General features: G+C 41.1%; 1 protein-coding gene across 1 annotated transcript in view; it reads right to left on the reverse strand.

Annotated features, from left to right (window-relative positions):
• ACP3 (acid phosphatase 3) overlaps window positions 1–22,941 on the reverse strand; it is a 54,754-nt gene that overhangs the window by 13,667 nt on the left and 18,146 nt on the right. The window contains exons 6-10 of the mRNA XM_005895640.3: window positions 20,260–20,352; window positions 19,027–19,159; window positions 13,127–13,209; window positions 10,525–10,628; window positions 5,979–6,145 (exon numbers count right to left, since the gene is read on the reverse strand). Coding sequence (XP_005895702.2) covers window positions 5,979–6,145; window positions 10,525–10,628; window positions 13,127–13,209; window positions 19,027–19,159; window positions 20,260–20,352 — 580 coding nt within the window. The remainder of the gene's footprint in view (window positions 1–5,978; window positions 6,146–10,524; window positions 10,629–13,126; window positions 13,210–19,026; window positions 19,160–20,259; window positions 20,353–22,941) is intronic.

The following is a 22,941-nucleotide window of genomic DNA, read 5'->3' on the forward strand; positions in this document are numbered from 1 at the left end:
TACTGAGATATTTTGAGGCAGTGACCGGAGAACATAAGAGAGTTTTCAGTGGATTATTTTGTTATTCTTAGGACATCTCATGAAAATTAGAGAAGCAAAGATGGAATTAGAAGTTGGATAAAATCAATAAGACCTTCCTGTAGAAAATAGGAAAAGAGTCCAGTAAGGATGAATACATTTATCATGTAGCATTGAAAGATACAGCTGAGTTTGGACTAGAAATGTCAACGTTCATAGTTTGAAATGGTGACAGTTGGTTTCATTCAGCTCCATTCAGCAAATCAGAATGCAGAAACTGTGTGCTTGGTTTGACCTAGGGGTGTGTATTGGTGAGGTGGGAAGGGTGTGGGTAGGGCCATTTTTATGACTGTCAGAATTGCCTAGATTGAGGACAGGAGTGGAGTGATGAGTGAGCTGGGGTTTACCAAAGCACGTTCCCAATGTCATTAATGAATGATAAGACATGTTTTAAGAAACTGATGATGATGAAGAGGATGAGAAAAGGTATAGTAATCACACAGTCTCATCTCTGGGGGAGGAGGGGTGCTGGAAGGCATATCATTGAACAAGGACTCTAAATGGCAGTGGGGAAACAGGAGAATGCCAAGGTGACTATGCTGGAAACAGAGGCTAAAGACACAGACACAGTGGTATAAATATATGAATATATAGTCAATGAGTGTTTACAGTGCAGTTACATTCGAGGCTCATTCATAGCTTCTCTCCCCCTTTTATTGAACAACTAGGCCCAGACATATGGAAATCAGGCTAGGTATGGAAGATGGAACATTTATTCAATTAGCAAATGTTGATTAAAAGCACCAGGTTCTAGACGTTGCTTACTGACTGAAGGTTCAAGGAAGATTAAGGTATGGATCCTGCCTGAAAGAGACTCATGACTGAATCTTGGGGATGTGTCTATGTGCTACGGATTCTCAACTTGACAAAGCTTATGAGGGGAAACTAAAACTTCCTACCAGTAAATCTCTTTCTTATCAGATAACTGGAGTTGGAGGTTGAGGTGGGGTTGGGAGAGTGCTAGTAAGGAGAGTCCAAGTGTATTAGTAAGATTTTGGAATTAAGCATTTTCAAAAAAATTTTTATTATTTTTAAGTAACATAGTATGGAACTTAGACTTATAATGAGTTTCCCAGAAAAGGCTCTGATTAATATAGTTGATATGACAATGAAGTTAATTAGGTCTACTAGCACTAGTGAAAACATTACTCATAGGAATAAATAGAATTTCATAGATGGAAATACTCTAATGAGTAGGCTTGTCAGGCATTTTGTACACACAATGTATGTCCTATTGATGGTTTTGTACTGCTTCCTCTACTGGATTTATCAGGGTACTGTTAATGTCTTTGAATTTAGCTTTTTTTTTTTTAATAAATGATAAGAATTTAGTAGTTAGGGCTATTTATCAAATTTATCTAGGTATCCTGTACTTTTATTTGCTAAATTTGAAGGTCCTTGTAAAGAGTCATTCAACCCCTACAACCTTCCAAGTGGGCACCCACCCCAATGGACACTTTCCGTCCCAGAGATTTCCCAACATTGAACACTATCTTCCTGAAATATTTACCTGCTGCCCCTCACATCACTCTTTGAGACCATATAGAACAAATTGAATCCTTTTTCCTTAAAGCAGTTCAAATATTGAATTCACTTTGTTGGAGACCACCTCATGTAACAAACTTTTTATGACTTAAAACCAGTGGTGTTCTGCTAAACTGGATTAAAAAAAAAAAAAAAAACCCAAAACAAAACTCCAAATTGCGGTAAACATTGACTTCTGTGTCCCACATGACACCATGACCAATTTCAAATAGCCAGAGTGAAGTCACTGAACTCAAAGTGGGAAAGTGAGACATATAACTTTCCACTCTTCAGATCTGTGTGAGCTAACTCCAGCACACCAATCCCTACATTTTCTTTTTATTAACATGTTTTGCTGCTTAACTGTGTTTCACTCTACTTGGGTATGGGTTTGCTGATGTTTTTGTTTTAAGGAAAAGAATTCTACAGACATACTGTAGGTAGATTTGATAAGAAGAGGTGACAGACAGTTGTGGAAAATGAAGAGAGAGAATCTGATAACTCCCAGGGTACTAGGTATTGCTGCCAGTCAAGATAGAAAGAGTAGGTTCAGGGAAGAAAGGTAACTAACTTATATATTCATGGGCAAATATTTATTGGGCACTAATCCATGTCATGGAGAAGGCAATGGCACCCCACTCCAGTACTCTTGCTTGGAAAATCCCATGGACGGAGGAGCCTGTTAGGCTGTAATCCATGGGGTCACTAAGAGTCTGACACGACTGAGTGACTTCACTTTCACTTTTCACTTTCATGCATTGGAGAAGGAAATGGCAACCCACTCCAGTGTTCTTGCCTGGAGAATCCCAGGGACGGGGGAGCCTGGTGGGCTGCCATCTATGGGGTCGCACAGAGTCGGAAACGACTGAAGTGACTTAGCATAGCATAGCAGTTCATGTCAAGCACAGTCACTTCTGGTTGCTGAGGACCAATACATGAGAAAATACCACAAATAAAAATCCTTGCTCTTGTGGGGATGACATTTTATCTCATTAAAATTGGCCACTTGAAGGAAACCTATGGCAATCTGTTTGGACCCTCAATAAAGTAACTCCACTGTCCTTTCCAACTTAAAGCAACTAGTACGTTTGATAAGGGCTTTTTTAGCGCTTATACCACATCAGTAGAAGAAACCTCCATCCAAACTGATTCCATATGCTCTCAACTTTTGTAGGGAGCCCTCCCTAGCGCTCCTTTCAGCCTCCTTCCCTCCAAATCCAGGGTTGTTCCTATAGCAACTCTTGGAGTCTTTAGGCATAACCTTTGCTGTTCTGTATAATAAGCATTTCTCTACTTCTCTACTACATTGTAAATTTTCCCAGGTTGTTTCCTTAGCCAGTTCCATCTTAAATAGATGAAGCAGAGCCACCCATCAGTTTAGGCTTTATCTGAAGTAGCAAAGTCCAAACTAAATACACTTTCAATTTAGAACATTAATTTAAACCAGCCAAGTCATTTTACTTTATATTAATATTTTCCTTCTTGTTACATTAAAATTAAACCATAAAACAAAAATAGAGCCTCTAAAATCTGTTCCTCAGGAATTTTATTCTAAGTAAACATACACACAATTTTTAAAGACACCATTTCAAAAGTAATGCTTTTGAATTTCCTAAAATGACTTTACTCATTATTTTACATTTGGCTTACATGCATGAAGGAGAAAGGATATTTGAATGATGGCCCCAAGGCCAAATATTTACTTGGAAAAGAAATAATACAAATAAACACACCAATTGATGTCTTGTGTCAGTCAGTCAACCCATGACCAACTAGGAGAGAGAATGGCTTTAACTCTAGACTCTGGCATCCAGTTGAAACCATCTCTAGAACCTGTTTCATCTTTATGTGTGCTGGTAAAGTAGCATAGTGTTTTCTAGATGTGTTGCATCTGCATGTTGCAAATCTACAGGACTCTAAAGAGTGTTACTTGAATATGATTTCTTCTTTTATAGTAAGTGGTTTCTGCAGGACCTGAGAGTTTGCTCAGGTTTTCTGAAGATACCAGAATTAAAGCCTTACATATTCCTCTTATCCTCAGAACAAATATTACACCTATACTTTCAACATTCCAGTAAGTTTCCCCCTTCTCCCCCCAGGAGGTATGCAGAACATTCTTACATTTCTAACTTTGTTCCAGTTTTGAGGTAGGAGATAGATGGGCCCCTGTGTCGGGAGCAGCGTTAGGCATTACTGACAAAATGGAGGCACGGCCCCAACTCCCCCTCTTTGTCCTGCAGGCACAGACCCGGGATGAAGGAGTTAGGACTTGTGATTCTGACTTGTTTTTTCCTCTCCTCAGCTGAGTTGACTGAAAAGAATATTAAGGTGCTTATTGTTCTTGAGAGGAGCATGAGAAGGCACAAAGCCTTCTGCAGCTGTGCTCAGAGAATAATTCATAAAGTTAATCATTGACATTTGTTCAAGGACTTTTGCAAAAGAGTGTTCCAGGGTGAGCACATAGACCGCAGCTTGAGGCCATGGGAGGGATTGCTATCTGAAGCCTATTTGTGAGGAAAGTGTTTATGGCAAAGGAGTTTGCTGAATTTAGGGCTTAGGAATAATTAAAATACCTAGAAGCTAAAGATTTAAGGAATGTTGTAATGTTAGCATATTCTACTATAGCTTATAGAGATTGGGAACTTTAGAGATATTAATAGCTGGAAGCCATTTTTAAGAAATAGTAAGCTTAGGATACTAGGGGCAAACAGGACTTAGAAAGATAAGAAATGAGCTGAGGTTTGTGGTATGCAGCCCAGACTTCAGTACAAGTTACAGTGTAATCACGAGTTAAAGTAAATACTATTCTGAGAGAACTGCTGAAGCAGAAACTCTGCTTGAAGGACAGCAATGATTTATGGAGACAATAAATTTGGGTGAGGGGAAATTGAAATCATGTCAAACCTCTGACCTAATGCTTTTGTTAAAGTATAAAAAGAATCTTAAGCTTGAAATAGAGTTACACAGTCCAAGAAAATTGAGAGGCTGCGTCATTTCTCACCGACACCACCCATCTCTTCAGGTTGATTCCCTGGCTGCTGGAGCTGGACTCTGGCACCCCTGGACTGGACAGCTGGTGTATGTCAAATGGAATAAAATTGAAGCTTTAGTCTCACCTAAACACTCCAAGGACAAAGCTAGTGGCAGAAGCTGAGCTCTGCTGACATAAAGATATAAGATGGCCACTCCTGAGGTCAAGGAAAATTTCCATGTCAGCACATGCTTATGAAGGCTCCTTGGGGGTCAAAAAAGGAAGGGTACCACACCATAAAAAGTTTGGACATATCCTCACAGGCTTCTGCAGTGGGATTCATCTTAGTAGAAAGTTGCACATGCATCTTGGGAAGAGTCCTAGGACTGGTCAGGTGTGAAAAAGAAACCCAACATAATTGGCCAAAGGTAAACAAAGACCCAGAAGACCTGTCTTATATAAGGGATTTAAATCACCTCTTTACTGTGCTCCTCCTCATTACAGAGGACTCCCACACCCTTTCCCTGTGGGTGTGTATTTCTGCCTGCTGCTGCTAAGTCACTTCAGTCGTGTCCGACTCTGTGGACCCCATAGATGGCAGCCCACCAGGCTCTGCCGTCCCTGGGATTCTCCAGGCAAGAACACTGGAGTGGGTTGCCATTTCCTTCTCCAATGCATGAAAGTGAAAAGTGAAAGGGAAGTCGCTCAGCCATGTCCAACTCTTAGCGACCCCATGGACTGCAGCCTACCAGGCTCCTCTGCCCATGGGATTTTCCAGGCAAGAGTACTGGAGTGGGGTGTCATTGCCTTCTCCGTATTTCTGCCTAGCTTCTCACTTATATAAACTACTTCTCTGTGTGCTCTCCCATTGGTTGTGCTAATAAACTCTGTACCTGTTTTTTAAATTTTTGCCTCCTTGAAACATTCTTGCTTTCAAAGGAGGGGAAGAGCCTGGGAATTTCACCCGTTGCCTCTAGTCCCTGTTGGTCTAGTGGTTAGGATTCCTGGTTTTCATCCAGGCTACCGAGGTTCAATTCCTGGGCAGAGAACTAAAGTTGATTTCTCTTCAGGACTGTTCACTACTGTTTCTCTAAGATCAGTCTGATGCTTGTTTCCTGAATTCCAATTCTTTGATCCCAAGTAAATGTTTTCTGCTTGATTACTGCTTCCTCGGTTTATACAGGTTGACAAGGTTTATGGCAGGTAGAGGCAGAGCCCAGTGAAGAAATAGGAGTTTCCTGAAGTTGAGGTCTCTGAAACATACAATTATCACCCAAACCCTATTTCCCTCAAAGATGGGGGTGAAGCCAGTTTATAGTCTCAAAGCACCATCCATCTGGAAAAAAGATGTTCTGCCTTCTCTGCAGAGCTCTGCATTCACCCTAATTGATAATGTCCTCAGTACCTTTATGGTTTCTTATGGCACACTCCATGGACCAGTCTTGGGAGATAACGGGGGCAACCAGCTCAACAAACTTCGCCAAAGGGCAGCTGGGGGTGCAGCCAGGTAGCGTGAGGGGATGTGGTTCATATCGCGTCTCATTCCGATAGTACATCTCTACGAAGTATTCTCTGGTGGAGAAAGGTGGAGGGAATAGAGGGAAGAACTCTGTTAGATCTGTGCTGTTGACCTGCCATTGAAATTCTTTCTACCTGGTCTGTACCATGTCAGTTGAAGGACTAGTGGAAGAATTTAGGGGAATGAGTAGATATTAGCCAGTTTAGCTGTGGGAAGAGGGAGACTGGGGCAGGTGGGCCTGATTGGGAGGGTGGAAATGGGAAAGCTGGTTTGTTAGATGACCAGGGGCATGTGAGGTGGGACCTGGGATGCTGAGTTAGAGAAGGAGCTGAGACACAATGGTTGAGGGACTTGGGGGTGATTTGGTGAACCTTCAGGTAAGAAGTAGGGCACAGGTGGGATGTTGGGGTTTCTTTCTCCTATTCTGTCCCTTTCGTGCTTCTGATTTGCTCTGTCCTTTTCTCCTTTTTTCTCTCTCAGTATTTCTTTCAGTCTTCCCGCTGAATGAATGTATCTTCCCTGTCCTTAACCAGGCCAGAAACATGAAACTGAATAATATATATAAGAAAAACTAGCAGCATGACATCTGGTCCCATCACTTCATGGCAAATAGAAGGAGAAAAAGTGGGAGCAGTGAAAGATTTTCTCTTCTTGGGCTCTAAAATCACTGTGGATGGTGACTGCAGCCATGAAATTAGAAGACGACTACTTCTTGGAAGGAAAGCTATGACAAACCTAGACAGTATATTAAAAAGCAAAGACATCACTTTGCCATCAAAGGACCATACAGTCAAAGCTATAGCCTTTCCAGTAGTCATGTAAGGCAGAACGCCAAAGAATTAATGCTTTTGAACTGGTGGTGCTGGAGAAGACTGGTGCTGGAGAAGACTCTTGAGAGTCCCTTGGACTGAATGGACATCAAACAGATCAATCCTAAAGGAAATCAACCCTGAATATTCATTGGAAGGACTGGTGCTGAAGCTGAAGCTCCAATACTTTGGCCACCTGATGTGAAGAACTGACTAATTGGAAAAGACCCTCATGCTGGGAAAGATTGAAGGCAGAAGGAAAAGAGGGTGACAGGATGAGACGGTTGGATGGCACCACCAATTCAATGGACATGAACTTGGGCAATCTCTGGGAGATAGTGAGGGACAGGGAGGCCTGGTGTGCTACAGTCCATGGGGTCACAAAGAATTAGACATGACTTATCGAATGAACAACAACAACAACAAATATACTTGACTATACAGCAAGACATAAAAATGATACCTCTGAAAGAGAGGGTGAGTGTATACTTAAGTCCTTACTTCTGCTGATGTTGGGGCGGGCTCTCCCACTACTTTATTTCATAAAACAATATATTGCTTAAGGAAGGACCACTGTCCCAAACCAACCTTGTAAAGCTAGTACAGGATCCCTGTAGAAGTCACCTGCCAAAGAGACAGGAGAGAAGATCCTTTTTGGGATAGTAATCACAGAACTGCAACTTTTGGATGTTGTTACGAGCAAGTCTTTTGAAAAACATCACTTTAAGAAACCATATGTGTGCTAAGTCGCTTCAGTCATGTCCAACACTTTGAGACCCTATGGATTGTAGCCTGCCAGGCTTCTCTGTCCACAGGGATTCTCCAGGCAAGAATACTGGAGTGGGCTGCTGTGCCTTCCTCCAGGGGATATTCCCGAACCAGGGATCAAACCTTCGTCTCTTATGTCTCCTGCTCTGGCAGGTGGGCTCTTTACCACTAGTACCACCTGGGAAGCCCAAGAAGCCATATAAAAAGTAGTAATTACAAATATTCACTTATATGTTCCTAAAAACTCCTCTAATATTGTATGAATGAGTACATATATCTTGTATAAATTTTTCAGTGACAGTACCTTTTATCTCACGGTAATATGGCAAAGAGGACTAATAGTTCATCAAAATTCATGATTTTCTTTCCATCAAATAAGGTTGCAGCTGAGAAGTGAATACACTTCCCAGACTCCCCTGCACTTAAGAGGGACCAAGTGACTAATTTTAGCGAGTAGAACTGACATATTTTTCTTCTGGGCTAAGGTGCTTGATAAGCAGTTTGCCTTCTTCACCCTCTGATTCTTTTCTACATGCTCTCTGCAGATGAGGAGGGCACTTTTGAAAACCGTAGGTCCAAAAGATGGAAGCCCCCAGTTCACAAATCACCACGTGTGAATCACACCAAGGATGAGTCACTTCCTGTTGGCCAGGAACATCTACATTGGACTGTTAGATGAATGAGAAAGAAATCTTCATTGAGTTAAGCCTCTGAGATTTGAGGTTCATTTGTGCAGCAGCCAAAATTACCCTTATAATTAATATATTTGGAAAATATTTTTAGGAGACTTAAAATTGGCTTGAGTGGTAAGATACAAGTTAAGGTGCATACAGAGAGTTTGAATAAAAGTATTTCGTAAAATACGAAAGTGAGAAGAAGCACTATTTTTTAACTTAGTGAATTATTTTATATATGATTTTAAGTTTATGTACTTAACCAAAAAATAGAATATTTTTAGAATATATTTAGCTACCTTATCTACAGCCTTAAAAGTTTGTCTGTTTAATGTAAATAAAAATCTAAAAATTTTATTTTTCTCTTTATTTTCTAATATGGATAAAGTGGGATCACCTTACACTCAGGATCACCTAATTTGCAGGTATATACTTTATACCTGTATTTGCTAACTTGGATTCTCCTTGCTCTTAATTTAAAAGTAAGCATGTTTAACTTTTGATACTCCTCTAGAGTGTTAAAAAATCCCAATATAACAACAAATTTGACTTCTCACCTGTGAGTGACCCTTGGTTACTTTTTTCTCTATAGGTAAGCGTCTCTCAGATAAAAAATGCCCCAAACTTGATTCATAACGTGAATTTATTCAAGCTATTCAGTGAGACAAAATGCTGCAGCACCCTAAATAAACACAAGCTCAGGACTACTGGGTGCAGAAACCAGGGAGGAGAGGCCAAGAAAAGTGGGTAGTTTCTTTTGTCATATCCCAACGTGACAGTGCCTATTCCTAGAGTTGATCCTGGAATGTGCACTGGATTTATTAACTCTGTGCCTGTAGCCAGTCTTCAGAGCGGAAGTCTTTTGCAGGGCTTTTTAATGACAGAGCACTTGATGTCCATGTCTTTGCATTCCCATTTTTGGCCCTGTTTGGATTTTCTCCATGTTATGGGCATCATCTCTCCATTCTGACTCTAGGTATTTGAGAGCAAAGCTTGCTAAGACCACATTTTAGTTCTCTCTTTATGCTTGGCACCCAGTTAGAAGTTCAACAAAGAATGAACATACTTTTTCCCTAGCTGCAGAACTCACTTTCTTTGTAAGCAGTGAAGATTTTGGTTGCGAATGGGCCTCTATGTTGCTACTTTCCTATTCTGCAAATTCAGGTAGCCAGAAACCTACAGCCAGGACTACCAAATTTGCCAAAAGAAATGCAGGATACCTTGTTATTAAGAATTTCAAAATGGCAACACTGAACTGTTAAACCAAGCATAGGCTCTTCCGAGCACAGGGCCTTATATAACTGCAGTCAGATGGTCCTGACTGCAGCTATTGTGAATGCCTTGAGGGGAGAGCAAAATGCACCTCCCCAGCTAACCCTGAAATAAAACTCATGAGCCCCTGCTCTAATTCAGTTCTTGCACTGTGATTATTCCATCAACAATATCCATGATGTCTCTTTTTCCCAACAAGAATGCCAGTGTCACAGCAGACACAAATTTTTGCTATGACCTTGGCTAGGTGGCCAACTCTTTCTGGTTTGCCCAGGGCTTTACCGGTTTTAACAATGAAACTTATATGTTCTGGGAACCCCTCCAGTTCTGGGTAAACTAGGACATTGGTCTCTCTGACCGTGGCCTTTCTAGTGGGCTTCAGCCAAGCCTTGGTCAGCTGGGGAGGGCCACACCAGATTGCAAAGTAGTGGACACTATGCAGAGGAATACTTTAAGAATCCTACCTGGTGGATATGAATAACCATAAGTTTCATGGATATGTTTGAAGTCTTTAACTGAAAGAACATTATTTGTAACCAGCAACAAACGATTTTTTCTTGATATCTTCTACCACCCTGTGTTTTACAAGGGAACAGTGTAATATCCACATCCTTCTTAGAATACCTTAATCTTTTTTTTAAAAAACATAATTTCTGTCGCTGATAGGGGGTGGTTCTATCAAATTTTTCATCTACTGTGTCTGTACGTGATTTCCCAATTAAAGTCTTTATGAAAATAAAGAAAAAAGGAGACATGACTAAGCAAAGATACGGTTACCATTCTTCCCCCGAATAAAAAACCAAACCAACCAAATAGACAAGACAACCCTTAAGTCAATAATAACACTAATGATCGTAATACCTGGTTTCCAGTGGTATTAATTTTGAGAAACACCGCTTAGACACTTACCCATCCTGGAAGTACAATTCCATCATGTGGCAGGACGCATAGGGAGGAAGGATTCCGTTGTAAACATCTAGCGCCATCTGCAGGCCACTTACAGTAGTGTCATGCTACAGAGATTTTGAAACAAACATTTTTTATTTCATCTCTGTTTCAAATTTACATTCACTAGAGAAGGCAATGGCAACCCACTCCCGTACTTTTGCCTGGAAAATCCCATGGGCAAAGGAGCCTGGTAGGCTACAGTCCATGGGGTCACTAAGAGTCGGACATGACTGAGCGACTTCACTTTGACTTTTCACTTTCAGGCATTGGAGAAGGAAATGGCAACCCACTCCAGTGTTCTTGCCTGGAGAATCCCAGGGACGGGGGAGCCTGGTGGGCTGCCATCTATGGGGTCGCACAGAGTCGGACACGACTGAAGCGACTTAGCAGCAGCAGCAACAGGTGTGTAACAAGCACTTACAGAGTACCATGGTGGTTTCTGATCCAACTAAATTTCCCATAACCCCAGTGATTTAAGAAGTAGAGAGGGAAAGGATGAATTTTGATTGTGCATCTCCTTGGTGCTAGGCAATGAGATTTACATACATACAAGTATTTCCTTTAAAAAGATGAAGAAACTGAGACCCAAAGAAATGAAGTAACTTGGGCAGAATTCCCTGGTGGTCCAGTGGTTAGGACTCTGCACTTTTGATGCCAAGGGCTTGAGTTCAGTCCCTGATTGGGGAACTAAGATCCCACAAGCCATGTGGTACAGCCAAAAAGAAAAAAAAGAGGGGGGGAGGGGACGGAATTAAGTAGCTTACTTTATGTCATACATCTTCAAAATGGCAGAAAGTAAATCTGAGTCAAGTCTTCTGATTTTGTCCTATGCCTACCCCGTAGAACATATCTCTGTTTTAGTGTGTTTCATTGATTTTCATTTAATTTTAAAATAACTTGGAATACATTAATGCTAAATTATATTTGTTTTCCATAGATTAATATCATCTGTGATTTTAAAGTTGGGGAAGAATATATAAGGTTACAAACATTTATACAGAATAAAATGTAAAGAAGTAGAGAGTGTAGCTTAAAATAATTGCTAAAGTTTTACTTTAGAATAGCCAGAAGGCATGGGAGACTGGTTTTCAATTCCAGTTTTGCCATTGATTAGCTATCTAATCTTAAGAAATTCTTAATTTTCATATCTATAAAATGGGCCCAACATTTGGTTACCTAAACTATATGGCAGTGTTTACATACTCCAAAGGGGTTAGAACCAATTCACTAGAGGAAAAAAAGGAGTTACAGATTTATGACTTGCCAGAAGTCATACAACAAGTTACAATTAGAAACCAGAAAACCTGAAACTATCAACAAATTTCAGGCCTGTCTTTCTCTAAGAGGCACTACACTTTGTTTCCTCCATGAAACTTTTCTCTACTCTGTACCATTTAGAACCCCAGATAATAAACTCTGCTTTATCTTTAATTGCTTCTTTCATCTTCTTGCAGAATGACACCAGCCAGACCACATCTGAGAAATCCTCTGTCCTGCAGAAATGGGTGGGAGCCTGACCCAGCCCTCCATGTCCTGTTTACCGGCTCATCCCAGACTCCATGGACACCCATTTCAGTGCACGGTACATCCCTGGAATTCTCCTCTTTTCCTGGCTGCTGCTTCAACATGGATGTCTTTTCTGAGATCTCACTCTCTTTCCTTTCTGCACCCAAATATAACTCTGACTTCAAGTTGGAGCTTTCCTTCCCCCTTTTTTTTCTATCACCTCTGCCATCTGAAGATTCCTACTTGGATGTTGCTGGCACTTCAAACCCAATTGTCTAATCAGTATATTCACCTGGACCATGACCACATCTGTTAATAGTTCTACCCTCCTTCCAGTCATCAACGTTTGAAACACCACCTTCATCCATGGCTTAACTTCCATACCACTGTCCTCCACCCACATTCCAGTCCATCACCAAGTCCTGTACACTCAGCTTTTCTTATAACCTTTCTACTTCTTTTCCTTTGTTATTTTGCCTCTAATTTTAGTTTGGAACAGAAATGATGTTTCCTTTCTCTGAGGCACTAATTCATTGTCTCGTGTGACATTGCTATTCTGCTATGCTGGGTGTTTATATGCTTACTTTTTTTGTCAGTGAAAAAAGTCAAAGTTGCTCAGTTGTGTCCGACTCTTTGTGACCCCATGGACTATACAGTCCATGGAATTCTCTAGGCCAGAATACTGGAGTGGGTAGCCTTTCCCTTCTCCAGGGGATCTTCCCAACCCAGGGATCAAACCCAGCTCTCCTGCACTGCAGGTGGATTCTTTACCAGCTGAGCCACAAGAGAAACCCAAGAATACTGGAGTGGGTAGCCTATCCCTTCTCCAGTGGATCTTCCCAACCCAGGAATCAAACCTGGGTCTTCTGCATTGTATGTGGATTCTTTACCAACGGAGCTATCAAGGATTAGACTGTAAATCCCTTGAGACCCAGAATTATATATTTCACTAAAAAATTTTGAACATCTGATAAGGAAATGATGATGAAGAAGTTGAGGCCCCTCCTGAGAGAGCTCACACACTTGAACAGATGTTGAATGGAGACAGAATACTTACTGCAGAATACATAATGAGTTTTCTGCGGTTTGATGGCTGAGTTGCACTCTTCATGTGATTGAGGATTTCATTGATCAGGACACCTTTATGAAGATAGATCAACAATGGAGCTGAACCAAATGTGGGCTTATATTTCAGTCCATAAGCTTTTTGCTCATTTGTATAGAGAGTCTCTCTGCCAGGATTCTCAAGACTTAAGAAGGGAGGGCAAGAACTCATTTTGCTGGAGCATCTGCTATGTGCTGCTGCTGCTAAGTCGCTTCAGTTGTGTCCAACTCTGCGACCCCAGAGATGGCAGCCCACCAGGCTCCCCCGTCCCTGGGATTCTCCAGGCAAGAACACGTTTGAAACACCACTAGAGTGGGCTGCCATTTCCTTCTCCAATGCATGAAAGTGAAAAGTGAAAGTGAAGTCGCTCAGTTGTGTCCAACTCCTAGCGACCCCATGGACTGCAGCCTTCCAGGCTCCTCTGTCCATGGGATTTGCCAGACAAGAGTCCTGGAGTGGGTTGCCATTGCCTACTCCGCTGCTATGTGCTAGTAGCATGATTTACATGCATTATTTACTGAATCCTGACTTCTATTCCCCATTCAGAGGTTAGGAAGTTGAGGCTCAGAGCCATTAAGTGACTCACTCACTGGGGAAGGAGAGCTGGATTGGCACATTCAGATTTGATTCTACCAGATTTTGTTAAAACTCAAGTTAGGAGGTTGATGAACTTGGAAGGAATTTCAGATGGCTTTTTCCAGATAGTTGTTAGCCAGTGCTCTGCTCAGGGCAGGTCTGAAATGACAGTGCAGCATACACCTCTCTGTCTTCATCCCTCTAGTAGCCACACCTGGGTGAAGCCAGGGGAGAAAGCAGCTCTGTGGATCTCTGCACAGGGCACGGACTGTGTTCTGTGGACCATTGCTCCAGGTTACACTAGGTTTCACTATTGGGAGGCAGCCAGAACCTTCAGATTTCATCTAGGTCTCCAACTGTTGACAGTAGAGGAAGTTTGCCCTTTGCCCCTGTTGCTCCTAAGGTGGTAAAAGGCAAACAGACACAGAGCAGAGTCTCCATCTTCTCAGCAGACACTGATGCTGAAGGCACCTGTGATGCAGGTGTTGTTCTGAGGAGGTGCTGCCTCAGGGGCTTCCACACCATCTCCTGAGGACTCCTTGTGTCTTGTTGGTCATCTGTCTACACTGCCTGTGGTCTCCTCCCTTGAAGATGACCAGTTTTCTTTTGTAATGAGCAGGGCATTGATGTTAACAGATTGATTATAATCCTAGACTGTATGGTCCACTTTGTGAAACACACACTGAACAGCTACCACAAGTCAATTAGACTGGACTTCCCTGGTGGCTCAGATGGTAAAGCATCTGCCTACAGTGCGGGAGACCTGGGTTCGATTCCTGGGTCAGGAAGATCCTCTGGAGAAGGAAATGGCAACCCGCTCCAGTACTCTTGCCTGGAAAATCCCATGGACGGAGGAGCGTAGTAGGCTACAGTCCATGGGGTTGCAAAGAGTCGGACACGACTGAGCAACTTCACTTCACTTCACTTCCTGTCCTCAAAAATCTCATAAAACAGTGAGAAGAGACTGTGGCATTGGTCTGTGTACCACCATAAGGACAAAGAGGAATGAACTAAGGAGGGAGATGATCGGCATCTGTGGCTGCTGGGACATCTTTAACTAGGAATGGAGGGAGCTAGAGGCTACATCTCCCATAGGTCTGTATTCCTCTGCCTCAGGGCAGGTTGGCCTCTGGGAGCCCTTTAGAACTGTGTCTTGAACTTCAGGCCACAATAGAAGTAAACTCTGGCTGAGTTTCTGGGAGTGATGATAGGCAGTCACCTTCAATCAGCAATTTGTTCCTTGTCAGTGCTTTTCTGGTGGCTCAGATGGTAAAGAATCCTCCTGCAATGTTGGAGACCTGGGTTCAATCTTTGGGTTGGGAAGATACCCTGGAGGAGGGCATGGCAACCCACTGCAGTATTCTTGCCTGGAAAATCCCCATGGACAGAGGAGTCTGGTGGGCTACAGTCCACAGGATTGCAAAGAGTCAGACACGACTGAGTGACTAAGCATAGCACAGCACAGCATATCTGAAAGGAGATATTCTACACTGACCAACATGCATTCTCTATAACACTTAGCTAATTAACATCAATTAATTAGTTAATGGCTAGACATGGATTTAGTTCAGTTAGCAACTTGTTTTGTGTCAGTAGGTGTCTTTGCAGCAGCCTTCAGTGTTGATGATGGAATAGATCAGCTCTTGGTTCTGTAGTGGTTTCCCAGCTTGTCCCAGGAGAAAATAGGGGTAATTGTCATAAGCATCTACAGGCTCTGGCAGGCCAATAGTCAAGTTATATATGAAGGGAAATTGAAGTTCAGAGAGGTTCAGCAACTTGCCCAAGATCATACAACTTGTACACAGAGGGGCTAAGTTTCTCTGAACTCAGCAGGTCTAGCTTCAAAACCTTTCCTCTTAATTATTAGGCCATACTGTAGCATAAGCTAGCACCCAAGCTCCCTGGTGCATAATTTATTAAACCTGCACACACTGGACAAAATATCATTATTTGAGGATACAAACTTCACTTCTCTCTCTTGGGCTACAGCAGGAGTTGGCAAATTTGTTCTGTGAAAGTTATATGATTTATGCTATTCTCTCAAATCATCCTAGCCTTGCCTTCATTGAAACATGTGTATTACCATATGTGAAATAGATCGCCAGTCCAGGTTCGATGCGTAAGACAGGGATGCATCGGTGCACTGGGATGACCCTGAGGGATGGGATGAGGAGGGAGGTGGGAGGGGGGATCAGGATGGTGGACACATGTACACCCATGGCTGATTCATGTCAATGTATGACAAAAACCACTACAATATTGTAAAGTAATTAGCCTCCAATTAAACTAAATTAATTAAAAAAAAGAAAGAGCAAAAATGTTATGTGATTTAGGCTCTGTGGGCCATGTGTTCCATCACAACCATTCATTCTCAAGTGGAAGCACAAAAGCAGTTAAATATACTGCATAAATGCATGAGTGTGACTGAGCTTCAGTAGCATTTTACTAATAAAAAATAGGTGGCAGCAGACCAGATTTGGCCTGCAGGCTGTAGCTTGCCAACCTCTGGTCTTCAGCAAGAAGCAGTTTCCATTAAAACAAACAGGTACATGCACATGCTCAGTCACTCAGTCGTGTTTGACTCTGCATCCCTGTGGACTGTAGCCTGTCAGGCTGCTCTGTCCATGGGGTTTCCCAGGCAAAAATACTGGACTTGGTTGCCATTTCCTCCTCCAGGGGATCCTCTCAACCCCGGGATTGACTGAGTCCATATCTCCAACCTCTCCTGCATTGGCAGGCAGATTCTTTACCACTGAGCCACATGGGAAACTCTAATACAAACAGGACCAGGCATATATTCCTATATTAGTCTTAGGAATTAGTCTAGAGATTTCTTTGTGTGTGTGTGTGCTGGGGGTGGGGTGGGGTGTTGTAGTGGTGAAGGCAGTGAGGAGGATATTACTGAACAGTGTCACCCTTGAAACCAACTGATGGAACAGAAGTTCTGGCAAAGGTAAGAAGATGCTGGTCAAAGTCCTGATGTTCCCTTGGGACTCTGTCACCAAACTGTTCATGCTTTCTCTGCAGCATTCAGGTGCTTTATAACTCAACAAGTGTATAGTTGACAAATCTCTCTTGCTTTGCCAGATATGAACAATAGGCTGAAATTGTGACTTGGCAGGAATTATGAAGGTAACAACTTCCTGGCTCATTAATAGTACTGAGCTTCCCCTAGAACATAGGACAGGTGTGTGCATATGAGTGCTAGCTTTTGGAGTCTAAGACCCAGAGAATACCTTAGGGAAGGACTCTGATGGAATCTAGTTTAATGCACTCACCAGATGGGGAAACTGAGACCCAGAGAGAGAAGGTGACTTCCCCAAAATGCAATTTCTAGTAGTCAAAGGGAAAAAGTAAAGGAAATATAAGCAAGCTGTTGGGAAAAAAAAAATCTCACATCTTATATTCAGATACAGACCCCTGCATCTATTAATAGATTCTTGTAGATTCCTTCCTGGCTTTCCCTGGCCTTTTCTTCACTGTCTCCTACATCTAGAGAAGTGCTTCTGAAACTTTAATGGGATTTCATTAAAATGTAGATTTAGATTCAGCTGCTCTGGGGTGGGAGATGGAATTCTGCATTTCTTGTCAGAGGCTTGGTGATGCTGACTTTGCTGGCCCATGGATTTCATCTTGAGTAGTGAGGGGATGATTGCCTGAGCCCATCATGACTAGGTTGGGGGAAACAGAGTCCTGTCTTCACCATCTGAAGCATTTGGCCACCATACTGTTGGCCCCTGCTGGGTCAGGAATGAGACCTGGTACTTGTGTGGTCAAGGAAGCGCAGCTTCCACCTTCTGTGTCCTTGGTTGTTTGGTATGTAGGACTGAGTTGCATCCTGGGCTCTGTTCCTACACACAGTCCATGTCCTGCCTGCTAATTTTTCCTAAGACACCAAGTTCCAACTATGACTCACCTCTGGGTGCTCTCCCAACCCCAAGGAAGGGCTGAGTCCTGCTGTCATGCCCTAAGCTTGGAGTGAGGACTTGTACATTCCATCAAGTCTCCCTCTGTGTCTTGCAACCAGGTCTCTGTAACAGCAGGCCTGCAGACTGACCATTTGTTTATGATGCTCCCCTAAATTCTTGCCCCAAGCACTATGTTCACCTCATATGAAATTACTCCCAACTATCTTGACTTCAGACCTCATTAGCTGTTCTTATTACAGGTTCCTTCACTCTTTATATGAGCTTTTCTAGCTCTTCTCCTGGTTAGTGACTTAAACTCTTTCTCTTGCTCTGCAGCCCTGAGTGAACATCCTTCCAGTCTGGTCCAACCCCTAGGATACTTTGTCTCTGTTTTCTCCTGGAGGTCTGTTGAACTTGTCCAACCTCAAGGTGAATAGGCTCCAACAATGGTGTGGAGTATGTGACTAAGAACATCTCCTGTGGCTTAAAATTTCTTCATTGTTATGACAGCCTGGCACAGTGGACTTCTTCTTGCTCTCCATCTTTAGTTTTAATGTCTATATGAACGACATTTGAACCTGTCATATCCTCTTGGGTCTTGGCCTGCCACTCAGCTGCCCTCAGAGCCTCAGCACCTATCCCTGTCCTGCCTGGTCCTGGCTTCTTTCTTCTACCCACCTGTCCTGATTACAAGGGTTAGGCTATTGTATTAGGATCAGATGTCCTGTTCTACAACAGGTCAAATCCAGCTGAGAAGAGGCATCACTGAAAAGTCAACACCTTTTAACACCAATGAAAAAATTTGAGCAGTGTCATAAACTTGTCAATTGCAATACATATTAATCAACAGGGCATAATCAGCCTGCAAATTACATTGTATTAACTTTAACAGTGGTTACAACCAAGGGTTTCAAGAAAATAGGCCACTTTTGCCTTTCCTCCCACTTGAAAAATTCATCCAGTAAGCCACCAGGCATAATTGACTTTCATGGAACTCAGATACAAAATCCATGATTTTTTGATCTGGAAAGAATGAAAAGTATCATTTAGCATTATCCCAAAGTTTCTGTTTTCCAGCTGGGAAAATTAAGGCCCAGGGTGAATAATTTTGATAATCATATAACACATAATGTTTAACTGTATTAGGTACTATTTGTGCTAAGCCTTTGGAATACATACATTCATTTTCACCCTTAATACTTAAGAAGTGAGTAGTATTATTATCCCCAATTTGCAGAATAGAAGCTGGTGGAATGATTATGTGTCTAATTCAAGGTCACATAGCTGATTAACAGTTGGACCTGTTAATCAGACCAGATCACTCAGCAACAATTCTAATGCACTTCTCTCATTTTTAAAAATACTTACCCCCCTGCAATCTAGATTTTTCTTTCTGCTTATGAATTCCATAGAGGGACAGAAGGGACAATTCTGATATTTCTTTCAACTTAGTCATGGTGTCCTCTGTTGCCCAGGAAGGTAAAGTGAAATTATGAACACCCTGTATCAAAGAAAAAGGAAGAAAATGTGTATTTTATTTCTGACTATCCTCTTTGTTGACTTTTTATCCTCCTTCTCCCATGAGAAGTACTGTGTCCAGCCTTTCTTGGTAGAGAGGGAGAGTTCATGAAAGAGGAAATGAAAGTGAAGTAGCCTACAGAACAATTAAGTGAGAGAGATGTAAAATACCTTAGCCATATTGCAGAATAGCTCAGACTGAACTGTAGTAAGAAAAAAAAAAAATCCCAGACTTGAACCAGAAAATGGGCTCTTGTTTTTATTGAAGACTTTTATAAGACTAAAAAGTCTTCCTTGAAACAGATGCTGATGATACACTGAAAATATTGGGAACGTTGAATGTGCTTTTGGGTCAATGACCTCTAACATGGAAGAGGGCAACAGGTACCATTTATTATCGAGTTGCAATTCTGAAAGTAACTTGCTCCTTAGACACTCACAATGCCCTCAAAGTCAGAAGTGGCTAGGAGTCAGGTGGCTGGTCAGAATTTTGCCCCAAGATTCAGTGAACTGGTTGGGAAAACAGAATTATGGTGGAGCATGATGACTGAGAAAAACACCATGAAACCCTGAAAAAAAATAGTAATTTATCTAGCTACAAAGATTATTTCACATGCATTGTACAGCAAGTGAGAGATTCTTTCCTGATAGATCAATTTTAATAGCCTGGTTCAAATTTTGCTTGTTTATTTCTATATCCAGAAATCAGGTAACTTTTTTCTCTTTTTATAAAACATTATAAAATCTTTATATAAAATCTTATAAAATCTTTAAATAAAGTATAACAATTGCTTTTTTCATTAAAGTCCATGACAGGAACCCAGCATTTCTAAGCGACTGAAAAATAACTGGCGTGGCACAGAAAAGCAATTTTGCTTACAATTTTCTAAAGGGTGAATACGTAACTAACAGAGAGAAGCCAAAATTCTGAAGTTAATATAAATAAGTCTTGACTTATATTTCAATGTCAAACGCTATGTAATATATCTTATACAAGCAAAGGAAAATGTATTCATCTGTTTCAAAATAGGCATAAGTCATCAAATCAGATTTCATGTTAATCTTTGGTATTTTTATGTTTACCTCACAAAATAAAGGGTCGTAGACTTTACTCCAAATTCCAAGAAGATCCTGGTCATGGTATCCTGTAAGTTTTGGCAAGACTTCTATAAAATCCTGAGACACACACAGAGGTAAAAAATTTTTATATTAGGGTTTCTCAACTTGAGCATTATTGATGTTTGGGCTACACAGTTCTTTTTTGTGGGGCTGCCCTGTGCACTGTAGGATGTTCAGCATCCTACCCTCTAGAGGCCATATCACCCCTAGTCTCTCAGTGGTGACAACCCAAAATGTCTCCAGATACTGACAAAGGGTCCCTGTGAGGCAAACTTGCCCTCAGTGGGAGCTACTGTTCTTCACATACAAGTACACCAGTAATACTGGCTATACTAATGCCAACCCAAAGATTTTTACAAACACTAATTATTTCTCATTTTTACATTAAACATTGTGGGTATGTGCTGGCAGTAGCCACATGCTCCTGGTGTGTCCTGGGATCAGACTGAGGTGTACTGCCTCAAATTCATTTTGGAAATAGGTGAAGTATAACTCATATGTAAATGAGTGGAAGGTGAGAAAGGAAACCATGGTCAAAGAACCCCAGGAAAACACAACAGAAACGGGACCTAGTTCTGGCTATAAGTGTGAGATTTGGATGGGATGCAAACATTTCTCCAGGTTCTGTATTGTTCTTAGATTGTCATGGCAATGAGACCCATTGGTCAGCTATCTATTCAATGGATTGACAGAAATTTCTGGGAAGCCTTTGGAAGATACTGTTTGTCTAGTGCATATATTTTCTAGGAAAATAAAATTTGTCAATATTAACCGAAATGAATTTCCATAAAATAAACAGAAATAATTATTAAAGAGCCCCCAACTTCCCCCAACAAAACAAAGTGAAACAAATCTTCAGGGCCAGATTATTTTATGGGGAAATTCTATCAAGCTTTTCAAGCGTAAGTTATTCTAGTCTTATTTTAACTAGTCTGAAGCATATGAAGAAAAAAAAACTTCCAAAAAATTTTTGTAAGCATTGATACTGACAAAGCCTGGTTAGAAAAGAAAACTATAGTCTGAAGTTACTTTGGATATCAATGCAAAAGGTCTAAGTAAACTCTTAACAAATAATTCAGTATCATACTAAAAAGAAAGAGTCTTGAATCTAGACATGTAAAGATGGTTCAGTAGTAGTAATCTATGAATATAATTAATCTTAGTAATTGACCCGAGAAAAGTAACTTAATTATACTAAAAATGTTGAAAAAACCTTTCAAAAAATTAAATATCAGTACTGAAAAACACTCAAGAAAATAGGAAAGATAACTAACTCCTTAACTTGATAAAAATATCTCTATCTGGTCAAAAGGCCAATATGTTTAATAGGGAAATACTGCTAAAGTCAGGATTAATACAAGAAAGCCCACTACCAATTCTATTATGTAGTACTGGACTGTAAGTACCAGCCAATACAAATAGGCAAAATAAGTCAGAAATACAAATATTGGAAAAGTAGAGGTAAGCCATTATTATTTGTAAATATTATAAACCTGAGACAAACTTAACAGAAAAATCTGTATGAAGAAAACCTTTAAAACGATCTTGAAGATAAGAACAGATAGGAAAATATTCTGTGTTCTTGGAAAGGAAGACTACAAATTTGCAACAAAGTTTCAAATTCTCCCTAATTTATGCATTTAATATGATCTCAATAAAAACTTCCCTGGGCTTTCCTTGGGCTTCCATGGTAGCTCAGCTCCTGCAATGCAGGAGACCCGGATTCAATTCCTGGGTTGAGAAGATTCCCATGGTGAAGGGAATTGGCTACCCACTCCAGTATTCTGGCCTGGAAAATTCCATGGACTGTTTAGGCCATGGGGGTCACAAAGAGTTGCACATGACTGAGTGACTTTCACTTTCACTAAAAACACTGAAAAGGTAAGTGAAAACATAGAAATGAAAACTCAGAAAAAATAGAAAATGTGGAATGTCCAGCCCTTTAGATATTAAAGCATATATAACTTTTAATAATTATAACAGTGTGATTTTGGTTAAAAAAAATGAAAGAATAAGAATAAAAATTCTAGAAATAGACATGTGGGAATTTTAATATAAAATAGTGGGGGAAAAGATGCCCTAGTCAATAAACAGTGACAAAGCCATTAGGTAATCTTCTGGGAAAAAACTTCAGCAGGATAGATACCTCACACCCAATACCAGAACAAACTGTAAATGGATTCAATATGTAAATATAGAAATGAAGCTATAATAGAATTAGAAGCATTGCAGACTTCCTTGCAACCTAGGAGTGGTGAAGGCCTTTCTCAATGTGACTATAAATATACAAATACAGCCGTGTGACAAAACTGTAAACAAGCAGTGTTGTTTTAGTCACTAGGTCACGTCTGACTCTTTTGTTACCCCATGGTCTGTAGCTCGCCAGGCTCCTCTGTCCTTGGGATTTCCCAGGCAAGAATACTGGAATGGGTTGCTATTTCCTCCTCCAGGGGATCTTCCCAGCCCAGTGACTGAACCCGCTTCTTCTGCATTGGCAAGCGAATTTTTTTAACGCTGAACCACGAGGGAAGCCCAAAATGGGCAAACAAAAAGAGGGCCAGAAAAAAATGTTAAAATAGAGAGAGAAAGCTCCTATAACTGTATGAAAAGAAGAAAACCAATACCCAAAATAAAAATGGTCAGCTG

Source organism: Bos mutus, chromosome 1, assembly GCF_027580195.1.
Source record: "Bos mutus isolate GX-2022 chromosome 1, NWIPB_WYAK_1.1, whole genome shotgun sequence".
Classification (NCBI taxonomy): Eukaryota; Metazoa; Chordata; class Mammalia; order Artiodactyla; family Bovidae; genus Bos; species Bos mutus.